Raw genomic sequence first — 14,196 nt, forward strand, 5'->3', positions numbered from 1 at the left:
TGTATTTTCCGCGCAGGTGTGGGTTTCCGTTACTGAACAGGTGACAGAACACAAATTCGGACCAGCAATGAGACGCTCGGTTCGGATGCTCGATTGACATTCTACCGACGCTCAATGCGACTCTCACGACACTTCTCTGCGTGCACCACGGAATCCAGGAAAGCATTCCGAGTTCCATACCCTATATCTCGAAGCGAGAGGTGCAGGACATATGCCCAAAGAGGTAAAGGTACCGCACTGCCGAAGTACGTTCTGCTCTGGGTAGTCATATAGACAGCCGCAACGTTAGAACCAGCATGCCCTGCGCCCTGATTTTCGACACTGTAGCACCGACGGATATCCGCAACATTTGGTGACTCCATTCATACACGGATAGTACAAGGGGGGAAGACGCGTGTAATACTTCTGGTATGTCTATAGTCCACGTTCAACGCCACCATCTCTCATTCCGTCAACCCCAGGTCCGAGAGTCGATACCGGGGCGCCTTGATCTGGAACTCGAGGAAACCCTGCACGCGAAGCCCTGTCAGCGCCCGCTCCCCGGGCAGCACGTAAGGCGCGATCTTACCTGTTTGTAGCCGTGCCACAAGGCAGCGAGCTCCGCATCTTCCGCGGCCAGGCCCTCGATCCGCCGCGTAGTGTCCAGGATCTCATCGGCGAGCTTGCGAAGGATCACGAGCCCCGTTGTCTGCTCCATCGCCGCGCGGATGTGGATGTAGTTGTTCGTTTCCTGCGCCAGCTCTTCCTTGTAGAATGACAGCCTGCAAGGAGTAGCCAGTCAGCACTCCCTGCGCGACAGCACTTTGAGCACATGCGGCGGACGTACAGATCACTAGAAACGTCTTGTAAGGTCTCAGTTTGATATCCAGGACATGTGAACTTACTTTGTAGCCCCGATCCAGTACTCAATCTCACTGCATTATCGACAGCAGTCAGCCCGCCAGTTACCCGGGAAGCGCACAGCGATCACTTACGGAAGCATCTGCACATACGACTCGGCCGTGTCCCGCCATCCGCGCATGAATATGAATGCTACGAATGGCGGGTCGATGCCTGACTTCAGGCGGAGGTAGTCCGGGTAGCGCACCGCTTGAGGCTTCACTGCCAGCCCGCACGTGGTGTACTCGATGTAGAACGCGGTAAGCGCGTCGAGCGTGCCCGCGATGATCGCGCTCGCCCCGACGTCTGTCCAGAGCTCGTGAGCGCCCCTGATCATCTCCGCGAGGCGGTCGAGGACGGGGTCGAGCTGCTGCTCTCTGTTTGCGAAGCGGCGCGGGAACTGTATGAGCGCGTCCAGACAGCGGCCGCCGAGGTCGTCGGCGTAGAGGAAGTATGCGCAGTACCGGGCGACGAAGAAGCGATGCTCCAGGGTCGTGTGCACGTAGGCCGTCTCTATAAAATGACAGCTCGTTTCGTGCACCTGCTCGATGAATGTTGCAGGAAGGTCGAGGCTCCACGCCGCGATCTCCAACGCCATCCTCTCCCGCAGCTCGATATCTTTGGGTGTACTTGGGTCCTCGTAGTTGCACTGCTGGAGGAAATCATGCATGATTGCCTTCATTTCCCGAATTGCTTCGGGTGTGATTGCGGGCTGCGTAGTGTTATGAGCTTGCTGGTCATGGATGAAATAGGTCGACCATACTGGCAATCCGTGGGGACCAGTGACTAGGAGCCTTGAAAAGCCATTACTGTCGTTGCTTCCCCTGTGAATGAAGGTTGTGGTGCATGTTCGAGGGAGATGTAACAGGAAGTACTGACGATAGATGGACATGACCGTCTCTATACGGGAGGGATGTCGGTATGATTGGGGAGCCACCATTGGCGTAGACAAGGAACGGGTTGGCGGGGGAAGGGAGTACTTCTGCGACCATGCTTGAAGATCCTGCAGCTTGCGGTCTGACTGTTTGATACATACACACTCTTTCTTGCCCTGTATTTATACGTCTACGAGGACCGCCGAAATGATGGTCTGGTCCTCTCAAAAATCTCACACCGGGTGGGTGGCGACAAATACTCGCATACGTGTTTTCAGCCTGGCGCTAAAGTCTAGAGCATCAAAACTACCGAGCCGCGCTCCTGCCGAGTGGTAGAAGCCGTAAGTTCCCATCTTACGAGACTCGCTGTATGCGCATAGTAGAAATCGCTCACCGGTAGGCTTCCATAAAGAGAAGCATAAATTAACGCCCGGCTCTGGGTATCACCGTTAGAGGATTACAAGAAGGTTTAGAAGGTTCATCGGCTGCATATTGTTCCGCACAGAGTCCGGAGGTTCGATAAACGCTCAGGTGCGTACGCATAGTGAGTAGAGGTGCACCCGTGCAGACTTACGTATGACCCCGCAAAGGCACAATGGCCGGCGTATCGCTTCAAGTTGCTTGGCAGATATGTGAGAGTCGTGGTGGACTTAACCTACGTAGACAGCACTACGCCGCGAAGTGGACTCAGTACGTATCCACTGACGAAAACGCAGGACGCACCAGTGCTGCAGACATATGGCCTTGGAGCACAGCCCACCTCAGCGTCCTAGATGTTACGGGAAAGGGCACTCGCGTCCGATAGACAGGCCGCCCGGAGCAGTCCACCTCCACCCGGCGCTGTACAGAATGCAGTGTCATCGTCGCTACGCATCATCTCCGCACCTTCCCTTCATTCAAAACGATGCCATCGCCTTCAAACGATGGATGCCGCGGACTTCGCGAAGGCAACATGACACTCACGCGCTGACCTGGTGTCCAGGACACACGGAGCGCCCCGACCGCGCCTGGACTCCAAGCCTTGCTTCGCCAGTTGATTTTCAAGGTGCCGGAATCTATATCCAAAGCAACAGTCCGTGGAGTCGTGGACCCACCGCGCTACGCGTACATCGTTCCACCTGCCAAAGTCACGGTCCTGAAACAAGCGCTCTTGGGAGTCCGCGCTCCGTTATACGCCTCAGCCGCCTACTGGGCCTCCTTATGGATCTCCAAGCCAGGCGGTGCGCTCAACGCTGCAGCGGCCCCAGATATGTCAGCAGCAGTCCACACCGGCAGCGTTAGCTACTAGACACTCACCGTGCTTGACGACGTCGTACAGGAGGAACTGCCCGGACACGAGTCCGGCGGTCATGATCATCCTCGGGCCCAGGCCAGCGAAGAGGCCGCGGAACCCAGCTTGCTGCGCGAGCACCTTCAGACGGTGCGGCATCGACCCCTCTGGGCCATGGCCCTTGTTAATCTGCGAGAGAAGCGTGTCCGCGGGCTACTCGGGGTCAGGAGTATGCCCTAAAGGGAGAGTTGGCATGCGCCGTGGCGAGACACGCACCTGGCTGAGGATGGCAGCCGCGAAACCCGCGATAATCCCGCTCCCGAGCGAGATCCCGAACGCCGCAGGCCCGCTCAGCGTGCGCTTCGTCTCCTCCGACATGTTGCGGAACGCCAGCTCGTGGCAGAACTCGTTCACCGTGAACTGCCCGATGGCGTAGGGGATCTGTCTATGGTCCGAAGGCTGTCATTACAGCGCTCGCGGGCGGCGGAACTGCGGTAGCAGGGTACGTACTTGCAAAGGATAGGCAGGAATCCAGCATACAGCCCTGAGACGCCTTCTTCACGCGCGAGGCGCGCGAATCCCGTCATGAGCCCTGTTGCGTAGTGCCTCTGGGATACGAGCCGAATACGTGTCGCCTCCAGGGGCGTAAGAAGGATGTCAGCGAAGAATCTGGCAAACGCAAGTCAGCTCATTCGGACGCGGCGAACATCGGAGGTTTGCCTACTCTGCCACACTGGACGCGCCGAGGTAGATGGCGGTGCGGTACTTGACAGCGGTGTCCTGGTCACCTGCGATCTGGACAAACTGTTTCTTCCAGAACTCATACCCAGCGAATTTTGCCCCTCCCTAGTGACGTGTGATTACTATGATCAGTAACGAAGACGCGCACAATGCGAGAGAGTAAGATAGAAAGGCCAATACTAGATGGGAGTCCAGATAGGTGCTATAGCAGGTATCTGGCTGTCCAGCCAACGGGGATTTTCGGTTTCCAAACCATTATTAAAAGATGAGAGAATACTTCGGGAGCCAAGCCACCAATTTTCGGAGCTGTGCTGGGCGGCGTTCCACCCTCACATGTAAGAGTGGAACGCCTCACATGCGGCGGCCTCGGCTAACTGGTCTGTCCTCTACTCTCGGGATCCCACCACGTAGTGGAGTACGTACCTGTACGAGGTAGCCTACCGCAGTAGGGCCAAATCCAGTAAGGAGCGCCGCGGGGCCTTCCTGCGCGATGATTCTCCGCCCGCCGGAGAGCAAGGACAGCCGCGCCATCGACGGGTCGACCTGGATGCGCGTCTTCACGACATCGATAGCTGCCGACCGCGCGTTCAGTGGCCATATTCGTCTATGCATAGAGCGTACTTACGTGTCATTCCACCATGAGTAACCCTAAAGATAAGGAAACGCGTATGAGCATGCGCGAGACGTCTCCCTACGAGCCTATAGGACGTACGTGCAACATAGTGCGCCTATTGTGTGATCAGAGGGAGTAAAAATGCGTGATAGCAAAAGAAAAATACACACCTGCGAGAAAGAAGGACGTGTAGTCCTTCGCGGTAAATTGGGGGACCACGAAGGGCGTCCGCGCTTTCGGACTGTCTGCCTCTTTGCTAGACATGATGTTTCTTCTCTGAGGTTCACAACGTCTAGATTTGCAGGTCGGGGAGTTCTGGCGTAACTGCGAAGTAGATGATGGGTGTATTAAGAAGAGCACTGGGCGCGCATGGCGAGCTGAATAGCGTCCGCGTTCGGAGGGAGCAGCTCCGAAGGCGCTCAGCACGCGAGTCGGGCACAGACGGGAAGCGTGTTCGTCCGCCACACTGACGTCATGTTCTACTGAACGCCCGGGATCGATTGGTTCGGGGCATGCCGTTCCTACTTTGCACGAGTGCTTATGCGAGATTTGAAGTTGTATACACGCAATTGTCGACGATATATCGTATGCGTTCTTCGTACATTTCGATGCGGTCTCAGGTCTGAAACGTCCTCTGCAGGTGCAGACGCAGAAACAAGAGCTGCGCTCCGACGGCAGCGCCGCTTCGACGGCATAACAGTCCGAACCCGCTCCGACTCGGAGTCGCAGCAGATGCCGAGTGGAATTAACGGCAGGCAAAGCTCGTACCCAGCGGCGTCTAGATGTGTCCTAAATCTGGTCGGCTTGCTTGCATTCTGTGGGAATATACTAATGTTTTCTGCAATGGAGAACAGTGACATATCTTCGGTATATTAGGACCATTTCTGGCCTCCCCATACGCATGCGCAGATATGAAAAGGAAATAATATAGGCATGCAGAATATCCGGGCGTTCGAAATGTCTGTGATGTGGACATGGCACAGAAACTCCTCGTCTCTGCAAGCCGTAGCATCATTTGAAACGACACAAAGACAACTTGCCTGTCTGGTATTCCACTGATTGTCAACAGAGACTTTAATGGCGTGTAACATAGTTCTTTGTTGGATATACAGTCGACGCATATCAGAAATACAAGCAAGCCAGACTAGTAAATATCTGTATAAGGCCTTTGCCCGTTGTGCTTGTCATTTTTCGAACACGATCAGGATGGGCCAGTCAGGCAAAGGGATGTCACTTGACATTCTCATACGATCAACGTTTAACTGGGCTTTACACGGACGGCGGCCCCCAGTGTCTACGGATGACCGTGTGTTGGAGAAATGCAAGACAAAATGTTCATTAGGGTATAAATAGCTACGAGTAGGAGTTGGTACAACAGTGTCAAGAGCGCGAGAGCAAAAGCATATGTACAGGGGTCTGGTGCGGGTGGGGGATCGTATATGTACATTGGTATGTCCGTGCGCAAGCCCAAGCAAAAATTCAAATATGCGTGAATGCGGAGCAAGGCCCGTCGAAGTGCATTTTGCTGCACTGGCGACCGGCTTTTCTCCCTAGTCATCCGCGGGCGCGACGAGGGTGTGTTGGGATATGGGAGGGCGGAATAGGAGTGAGAGCCATTATTGCTCCTCCTCCTGGATAGCGACGAGCCAACGCGAAAGGCCGTCCTGGTCGACAACACCTTGCATCGCATCCGCGCCCCCCGCGGTCGTCTTCGCCTCCAACGTCCGCCCGCGCTGCTCTTCCTCTGCGGCGGATTCGGAGTCGGACTCCTCCAGAGGCTCCTCCCACCCATGCCACCACCACTCCTCGTCGTCCTCATCCTCCTCCTCGACGGAGCCCTCGCGCTTCTCCTCGTGGAGCACTTCCACCAGCTCCTCCGATGGGTACCGGAACACAACCTGCGGCCGCTCGGTCTTCGGGAATACCACCGACTTGCGCGCCGCCGACTGTGACCGTGCGGAGATTCCACCTTCGAGCGTGCGCGAGGGCGCGCGGTACACGCCGGGCTCTGCGCATGCGTACAGCAGCTTACGTCCGCGCGCGGCATCCGGCTCCGACGGCGACTGCGGGGTATCCGGGTCATCCGAGTCCGAGCTCGAGGAGTCTTCGAAGGCGCTCGGGTTTGCGTAGAACTCGCCGAAACGGACGCGCGTGGTGAACGAGATGCAGCGCGAGTGCACGTGCGCCAGGGAGGGGTCCGCGGACGGCGTTGGACTGGGGTAGTGGGTGTCTTCCGAGTTGTGGCTTACGGCCGCGGACTCGCTGAAGCGACGCCGGAGTGCGCGAGCTTCAGTAGGGCAGGTGGCCTGTAAACAGCCAAAGTCAGTCGCGGCCGGGATATGATTGCGCGTGTGACGTACTGCTTCGTTGAACGCCGTGTTGATCCTTGTCAGCCTGTCCAGCGCTCCCTCCGTGTTCCACGCCGGAATCAGGCCCGTCATACCGGTCCTGAGAACACGCACGCGCACGGCATACTCGTCGACCTCCTGGAGCACCTCGACGCGCTCGCCGCCGTGCACCTGGACCGGCTCGCGCGAGAACGGCGGGGGCAGGAAGCTCGAGGACGGAAACTCGTCTTTGGTGTAGTAGATCCCCGCCTTCGCGTCCTGAGCAGCAGTGCGCCATGTGAGCGGCGGCGCGACGTACTTCTCCACAGGCGCCGGGGTTGATGTGGATGCGCTCGCGGATGTGGTTGTCGAGGTGGAGGCGGACGCGAAAGTGGGGGCGGGAACGGGTGCGGGCGCAGGTGCATGTGCGGCCGCTTGCGCGGCGGCTACACGCGAGCGCACGGGGGACAGCGAGCGGCCGCGCGGCTTCTCGACTTCGAACCGGGGTGCGGGGGATCCGCGCTGGAGATCCTGCGTGACGATTTGGCGGAGCGGCTGGCTCTCCGTTGCGCACGAGCCGCGGGGCGAAACCTCGGTCGCAATCGGCATGTTGGCTATCTGGATGTTGGTATGTATCCTCGGAAGCGTTCTGGAAATCAGGAACAGAAATGCGGGTAGAGCGGTTATCGCTTCTACAGTGCGTCGGGGCAGAAGGTGCACACGAGCTGTCGTGGACGTCGCCTTATAGTCGATGGGGTGCGCGGGGCGGCAGAGGGTGACTACGGCCGCAGAGGGCGCGATCGGTAAATGCGTAATCACTCCCGGACGGGCCCACTCACCTAAGCAGGTCGCTCCGGTGGCTGTGCGCCTGTTTGGGTTGGTGGGATGTGCTAACTCCGAGTGCAGGAGTGTTCGAGAGTAGACTCTCAAGTCGGAGAGACGCAGAGAGGATGAGGGTGGGAGGCAGGGTGTGGCGAAAGCACGAACTGGGAGTGCGAGCCAGCCCCTGCGAGAGGGCTCTATTTGAGTTCAGGTCGCAGTCCGAGGGAAGTAATCGTATGATTAGCGCGTGTGCGTCAGCAGGCGAGGGCGTTCGAACGAGAAGGATGGGAAGGTCTGGGGAAGTGCGGGGTAAGCTCACATGTCCCGCCCTAGCCCAACACTTCTGCCAGGCCGCGGGCCTCGAAACACGCACCAGCCCATTGATCGTGGCACCGAACGCGCACCCCCAACACCCCGCAGCGGCTTCGGCTCCAGTATGTTCTCACCGCAGGCCATCGGCGCGGCAGGAATAGAGCTACGAAGGACGCGTGGAGTGGGCACGCACTGTCTTCGGTGGGAATTGTGCATGATTCGAGGGGGCAACGGGGAACGCCCCAGAAGGCAAAGGCGCACGCGTCCGGCTCGTGCGCCGGACGATCCGAACGGATGTGTCGGCGGTGTGTCAAGGCGGTCGAGGACGACAAGGAAGCCTGGTCAGCTGCAGTTAGCCCCGCAGGCGGTTCCGCCAAATGCCCTAATAAGGCGACGGAGCGCGAGAGCCCGTCTCTTGAGTCCCCGTTACCGGAGCAGGTCCACGTCAACATCAGTCAAACTAAATGAAAACTCAGGCCCGAGAGTCCGAGAGCGTTACCCGAGGAGAACACGGTCCGCAATGGCCTGGGTAAGAAGGCGCTGCGGTCGTACGAGGGCGAGAGCCCGTCCGATGTGGTAGCCATGAGGCTATCCGCCGCTCCGCCCTTGATGCGTACCTACCCCAAAAAGGCATCCCTCCCGAAGACACAATGGTCCCTGGGCTTGGCAGTCATCTCCGCTTAGTCTCGTCACCAGCCGGTATTCGGGGGTCGCGCGGTTTCTTCCAAATCGGGACAGGAAAGACAGAAACCCGCGCAGAGACCCACCTATACCGTCTGGTGGCTTTCGTATAGAGGGGTGGGGGGCTGTCACACCCGGTCACTCTCGCTCCACCTGGACGTGCGCGCGACAACTCTCGACTCTGCAGCCTCCCGCCCTCTGTCGCCGACCTTAGTGTGCTTTCTGCGATAGACCCCCGCGCGCAGTCCCGAACGATATTTCTCAGAGGACAAAACGTGCGCGAGAATATAGGCACCGCTTTGCGAAGCATTCAAAACCTCTCGTCAGTCCGTCTCGAGGCGTGCAGCGAATACGATGGGTATTATATGCACAAATAATCCAAGCCGCCGATTTTCGCTCCTAAATGCGAAATCAGGGTACGCGCGTGGTCTCGCGAGCTGCCTGACATAACCCCGTACTGGTGTGAACCGCGCGGGAAGCATATAGTTGCAAACAACCACGGAGGCCGCCTCATTCTAGCGGGGGCGGGTGCTCGATCGGGACGCGTCGAGGCGCGTTTGACAGGCTGACAGGCTTCGCTGTCGCGCGAGCGTGACAACCCCCCACCCCTCATGTCCGAATTCCACCAGACGGTATAGTTTTTGCTCCTCTCCCTCTGCCTTGTCCCTGTCCCAAAAAGGAGCGATCTAATTATACCGTCTGGTGACGAGACTAATCTCCGCTCTGTCTTCACATCTGAACGAAAGGACTCATCTGGATTCCTGCCGTTCTCCTGGCGGCTATCTACCGTCACAGAACTCCATGTCCGCCACCTACTCAGGCAGCGACGCGGCTCCATCCCAGCACTTCGCCCCAGGAACGCCACATTCTATCCACCACACGCAGCTTCTCCGCGCGTCCCAGCGTCGGATCCTCCAGGTCCGCCACGTCGTCCAGGAAGCCTTCGCGCAGACGCGAGTTCGCGGGTAATGTCGTCTCAGCGTACTTGCGCAGGTGGGTCACCGACAGCAAGAGGAGACCGGATGTCAAAGGGGAGACAGTCGAGGGGGAGGAGTTGCTGACGGCCTTAGAATGCGCTCGGCGATGATGCGATTCCGGATGGGCGATCAGGAGGCGTTCGATGCGCCTAAAGAAACGGGCCATGGTCAGACTGCCGCGACGAATGGAAAGTGGGTGGACGGACCTGACGGTGACCCAGACGCTACCGCGCTTCGCCTTACCGCCGTAGCGCCCACGACCCTTCCCGCCGGACCATAGATTGCGCAGATAGCCCGCAAAGGCGTACACGATCGCGAGCGCGGGCGCGACACCCACGAACGCAAACGTGAGCTCTTGTGATTTGAGCAGCTTGTCGATGCCGGAGAGGGCCTGGTTGATGTCAACCTACGAGGCGAAGCGTCAATGTCCGCACAATCCCCGAAGAATATATAACGGACCTTGGCCTTCTGCACCTGGATGAATAATGATCGAAGGAGAGTACCCTGGACCGCCGACCGTAGAGGGCTCTTGATGTCCTCCTCGTAGATTTGCATCACCGCGGTAAGGTCGCCCATCTGCACCTGCTGTGAGAGAGCGGCGAGCTCCGGTTGGGCGTAGTGCAGTTTCTCCTGCGCTAACGCCAGCGTCATCCGCTCTAGCGACTACCACGGCGTCAGCGCTCAGTACGGTAAAGGGATTGAGGATTTCGCAAACGCACGTCAAGGTCAGCGCGAACGCTCTCCTTCGTCACTATCACCCCATCGTCGTGCCCCGCGCGGACCGTTTTGACGATCCCACGTAAAGGTTCGAGGATCCAGCTCTCCCAGAAGCTTCTTGCAGTGTCGATAGCATCTCTGGCCAGATCCTCTAGGGATGCACGCGATGCATAGGCCGTGCGTATGGCGTACAGCGCCAAAGGGGGTAGGAAGACCAGTTTGGGCCAGAGCAGAGTCAGGCGCGAAGGCCTGCGGAGCTCGCCAGACTTAAGCTCAGCGCTGTGGAGAGAGATGTGCGACGGCAGCGTGACATTCGCTAGCACCGACAGGGACTCCACCACACCCCGCGCGGAAACATCAACACCGACTATATGCGAGGCAGCGTCTTCGTCGTCGATTATGCTCTGCAAAAACGCTGTGAACTCGGAAATTCCAGCCAGCGCTCCGTCGTTATGCTCGTTCACGAGCGCGGAAGAGAGGCGGTCGCGCAACTCCACGAGAGCGCCGAGGACCTCCGCTCGCTCGTCACGGATCCGCGCCAGCTCTCTCCTCTTGAAGGTGCATTCTCCTCGCGCGAGCTCCACAGGAAGTGTCGCAACCTGGGCGCCCGCTCGCGCGACGCCAGAAAGAGTTTGGAAAAACGCGTTGCATACGGAGCTGACGGCCTTGCTCGGAGACGTGGTAAGCGGGAGATCATGGGGTAGGCTGGCGGTTGTTAGCGCGATGCTATAAGGCTGGTGGTGCAAATGCGGAAATAGGGCTAGCGTGAGCGCATTGGGTCGTAGGGTGCCGCTTGAGGGGAAAAGCTGGCGGAGCGATGATGGTTTGAGGACAGAGAGGTGGAAGGGGATATTGTGTGACCTGAGCGTTGAGAGCACGAGTCTGGAGAGGTTGGCTACGCGTAACGGTAGTGCTAACCAAAACCCCGTCAATATGGAGATGACAATGTTTCGGTGTGTTGGACGCACTTTGTAGAAGGTAATACGCGGTATACCTTCGCGACCGCCCAAGCTCACTCCACCATTCCAGCTCTGCCTCAGCTTCGCCAGCTTCGTCCAGGTACGCGGTCAATGCCTGCGCATACAGGCCGAGCGCAACCCTCGCAAGGATTGCACGGCGCAGGGTCTGTTCCTCTCCGTCGGCAGCTTGAGCGGACAATAGCTGCTCGTGGTGCTCCAGTGTCTGCAGCGCGTCGATGCATTCCTTGAGAGACTCTGGAGAAGTGGACTGCTCGAGCTTGACGAACAGCTCGCGTAGATTCTCTTTGGTGCGGGTGGACGCGCTTTCGAGGTGAACCTCCCCGCCTGACGTCGGGAGAGTCGGTGGTAGCGCCTTCTGCGAGAGGTTCGCGACAAGAGGTGCGATGAATGTCGACATGTCCAAGGTTTTATCGAGCTAAGTTCAGTTCATAGTCAGGCAGGGCGCAGGTGAGATAGAAAGTCTGACTGGGTCTACCGTCGTCTTGGACGACGGAGTTCATGCCGCCTCCTGCGTCATAGGCGCATGAGGCGCGCATGCGCGATCATCTTAAAAAGGCAAGTGTTCAAGAATCACTCACCAGCTCGTTGACAAGGGCGCGAGATTAATTGAAGGAGAGCCGGAGGTCGTAGCTGCATTAGAGAGCGAATTTTTGAAGAACTATTGGGAGAGTTGGGGGATTCGATGTGCAGGGGGGAGGGGAATCAATATTTGCGGTCGAGTGAATGGGGAGACTCTGTCTTTTAAACGACGCAGCTTCGGGTTTAATCACGATCGAGGCATCCAGCCCATTTTTGTGCTTCCATATACGTTGGACACATGTCATAATTGATCCTATATGGGGCAGTAATCACCTCTTTCTAAAGATAGAGAAAGCACTCCTTCACGCAACGAACGTGATTGCAAAACATGCTTGATCGCACGGGTGACGAGGTGTCAACGATACTCCCAGAGGCAACCAAAAGCCCCACAGTTCTAGGCATGGTCTCTCCGCCGCAGCTCGGGTGTAGTTTGCAGTACTGGGTCTCACTGTAGTGTGCTGCCCCGCAGTGGTCTCGCTTCTGCCAGTGAAAAACTTGAGTGTGGTCTACTTAGTATTTATTACACTAAACTGGTATACTAGCTCATGAGCGTGCGAAATGAGTGTAGTAGGAGAACAAATCATTTGGAAATAAATTGGGACCTCAAGCCGAAGTGGATCCTGGGCGAGTGTGAAATATAAAGAAGCGCATGAGGTGCATAGGAAGACAGAACTCGATCGTCTACAACCCGAGTAAAAGATCGAGTTGTGGCATCTGCACCAAACCGATGGTGCGCCACAATCCTTCTGGCATCGTTTCTAATCAATGCTCACAGAACCTTAAATGCGTCGGGTACATACCAAACGTGCTTCGCGCGGTCGTAATTGTGCCACACCTGCTGTGTCAGGACCTCATGCTCAAGATGTTGTGTCTCTCGCCAGCTAGTTCACGGGCCACGGCATTCTATGTCATATTGTAGCATGTCATAATCCATACCGCATACACTCCATCCAATGCTATGAATTCTACTACTCGGAGCCTTCGCCTCCGGCTCGTTTTCAAGTTCAGCACTGGAAGACAGCGGGTCCTAAAAATCGCCCATGGTATCGATAATCGAGTCGAATAGCAAAATAAGGCCATAACTCACCGGGAACAGTGTACGTAGAGTCGCCGTAGATGTTGGCGGTGATACCGGGGGTCGTCGCTAAAGAATCTTTGGATAAGTAAAGTTTCGTGAACCAAAGACTTAAGTTGAGCTTACGCGTGTAAGCTCCCGGGAAGGAGACAGTCGCGGGAGACGCGTTGCCTCCGCCGGTGACTTCAAGCTGGGCACAGCTCATCTAAGAAGAGCGATGATGTCAACATATTGTACACAGCGTGCGCAATTAATGAACTCACGAAGAACTGCGCGCCAGGGTAGGAGGTGGCCGAAGACAAAGCTATGCACATACCCAGTCAGGCTCTAGCGGCTGGCGAGGTATGACGCAAGAATTACTTACAAATGGACTCTACGCGAAGGAGGTACTGTCCAGCCTCGATGCAGGACGGGATAGTGACGTTGGCAAATCCGCCGCTGTTGAACAAGTGGTCCGAGCCCCACTGGTGCGTCTGGGGGTTCAGCCCGTCTTCGAAGATCTGCATAGACATAGCGGGCTCAGTGTCGATATCCAAAAGCGGAAGACGGTTCGCTCACCTTGAACCACTTGAGGCCGGACACGTCCGTCTGAGTGGCGTCGGGGATGGAAGCCCTGAGCAGAGCATGAGTACATGCATCAGGTATAAATTGGCTAACCGGTCTACCCACAGGTAAGCAATGACAGGGCCTGATACATGGATTGCATGGTGAGTTTATGTTCCGCATATACGGACGCTCTGACTCACCCTTGTTCGTGGGGTCCAGAGGGTCAGCGGGGTCAGGGCCGATGTAGCCGGCGGACGTGCGGTGGAACTCTGCAGAGACGACGCCTCCAGCGGGGACCGAAGCCACAGCGCTCGAGACGGGTTGAATGAAGCCCGTGTTGCAGATGATGGAGGGGGAGGAGATGTCCGTCACGGGCTGCATGAAAGAGGAAACGCTATCAGAACATGTGCAAGACGATTGAGAGGAGACAATGCCGCACGGTATTGGCGGAGGGAACGCGAACAGCGACGCCATGGCCTTGCTCGACACCGTCTACCGCGATGGCCTGTCAAGACTTGGTCAGTCCGAGATACGACTATGGACGACGACCGACAGAACTTACCGAGAACACTGTCCTGGCGCTGACCGAGCTAGCGGTAAGGACGAGGGCGACGAGAGAGGCGAAGGATGTCTTCATGGCTGAGCGCTGGGTCTGTATCTGCGGCGAGCTGTCACGATGCAGTGAATGACCACGGCCGCGGCGCTGGCTCTCTTATACCGCGGCCCATGTAGAGGTACCTCCGATGTACCGTCGCAGACACTCGGGTCCGTACCTCTCGTGCGGTATGACATCGTTCGCGAA

At 57.3% G+C, this 14,196-nt stretch overlaps 5 protein-coding genes across 5 annotated transcripts; all 5 read right to left on the reverse strand.

Annotated features, from left to right (window-relative positions):
- Window positions 1–443: 443 nt before the first annotated feature.
- On the reverse strand, window positions 444–1,871 carry TRAVEDRAFT_47003 (terpenoid synthase; the record flags this gene model as incomplete). Its single annotated transcript, XM_008039264.1, has 7 exons — window positions 444–509; window positions 569–761; window positions 827–832; window positions 885–914; window positions 975–1,591; window positions 1,643–1,703; window positions 1,759–1,871. 7 exons carry the CDS (start codon window positions 1,869–1,871, stop codon window positions 444–446), a joined length of 1,086 nt encoding a protein of 361 aa, XP_008037455.1.
- A 916-nt stretch (window positions 1,872–2,787) lies between these two features.
- TRAVEDRAFT_147816 (mitochondrial carrier) lies at window positions 2,788–4,765 on the reverse strand. The gene is made up of 9 exons (XM_008039756.1): window positions 4,549–4,765; window positions 4,478–4,493; window positions 4,391–4,413; window positions 4,189–4,337; window positions 3,749–3,870; window positions 3,535–3,693; window positions 3,301–3,469; window positions 3,051–3,237; window positions 2,788–2,986 (listed from the first exon to the last, which is right to left on the reverse strand). Exons 1-9 carry the CDS (start codon window positions 4,640–4,642, stop codon window positions 2,940–2,942), a joined length of 966 nt encoding a protein of 321 aa, XP_008037947.1. The 5' UTR covers window positions 4,643–4,765; the 3' UTR covers window positions 2,788–2,939.
- A 928-nt stretch (window positions 4,766–5,693) lies between these two features.
- Window positions 5,694–7,457, reverse strand: TRAVEDRAFT_28743 (uncharacterized protein). The gene is made up of 2 exons (XM_008039058.1): window positions 6,739–7,457; window positions 5,694–6,684 (listed from the first exon to the last, which is right to left on the reverse strand). The coding sequence occupies exons 1-2, from the start codon at window positions 7,312–7,314 to the stop codon at window positions 5,995–5,997; spliced, it is 1,266 nt and encodes a 421-aa protein (XP_008037249.1). The 5' UTR covers window positions 7,315–7,457; the 3' UTR covers window positions 5,694–5,994.
- A 1,826-nt stretch (window positions 7,458–9,283) lies between these two features.
- TRAVEDRAFT_71672 (NCA2-domain-containing protein) lies at window positions 9,284–11,657 on the reverse strand. The gene is made up of 5 exons (XM_008039757.1): window positions 11,183–11,657; window positions 10,217–11,127; window positions 9,957–10,160; window positions 9,704–9,903; window positions 9,284–9,646 (listed from the first exon to the last, which is right to left on the reverse strand). Exons 1-5 carry the CDS (start codon window positions 11,589–11,591, stop codon window positions 9,337–9,339), a joined length of 2,034 nt encoding a protein of 677 aa, XP_008037948.1. The 5' UTR covers window positions 11,592–11,657; the 3' UTR covers window positions 9,284–9,336.
- A 1,120-nt stretch (window positions 11,658–12,777) lies between these two features.
- Window positions 12,778–14,031, reverse strand: TRAVEDRAFT_36998 (uncharacterized protein; the record flags this gene model as incomplete). The annotated part of the gene is made up of 10 exons (XM_008039111.1): window positions 12,778–12,800; window positions 12,861–12,917; window positions 12,975–13,053; window positions 13,112–13,152; window positions 13,213–13,348; window positions 13,407–13,461; window positions 13,518–13,536; window positions 13,595–13,769; window positions 13,834–13,899; window positions 13,957–14,031. The coding sequence occupies 10 exons, from the start codon at window positions 14,029–14,031 to the stop codon at window positions 12,778–12,780; spliced, it is 726 nt and encodes a 241-aa protein (XP_008037302.1).
- Window positions 14,032–14,196: the final 165 nt, after the last annotated feature.

This window comes from Trametes versicolor (genome assembly GCF_000271585.1).
Source record: "Trametes versicolor FP-101664 SS1 unplaced genomic scaffold TRAVEscaffold_5, whole genome shotgun sequence".
NCBI classification, from domain to species: Eukaryota; Fungi; Basidiomycota; class Agaricomycetes; order Polyporales; family Polyporaceae; genus Trametes; species Trametes versicolor.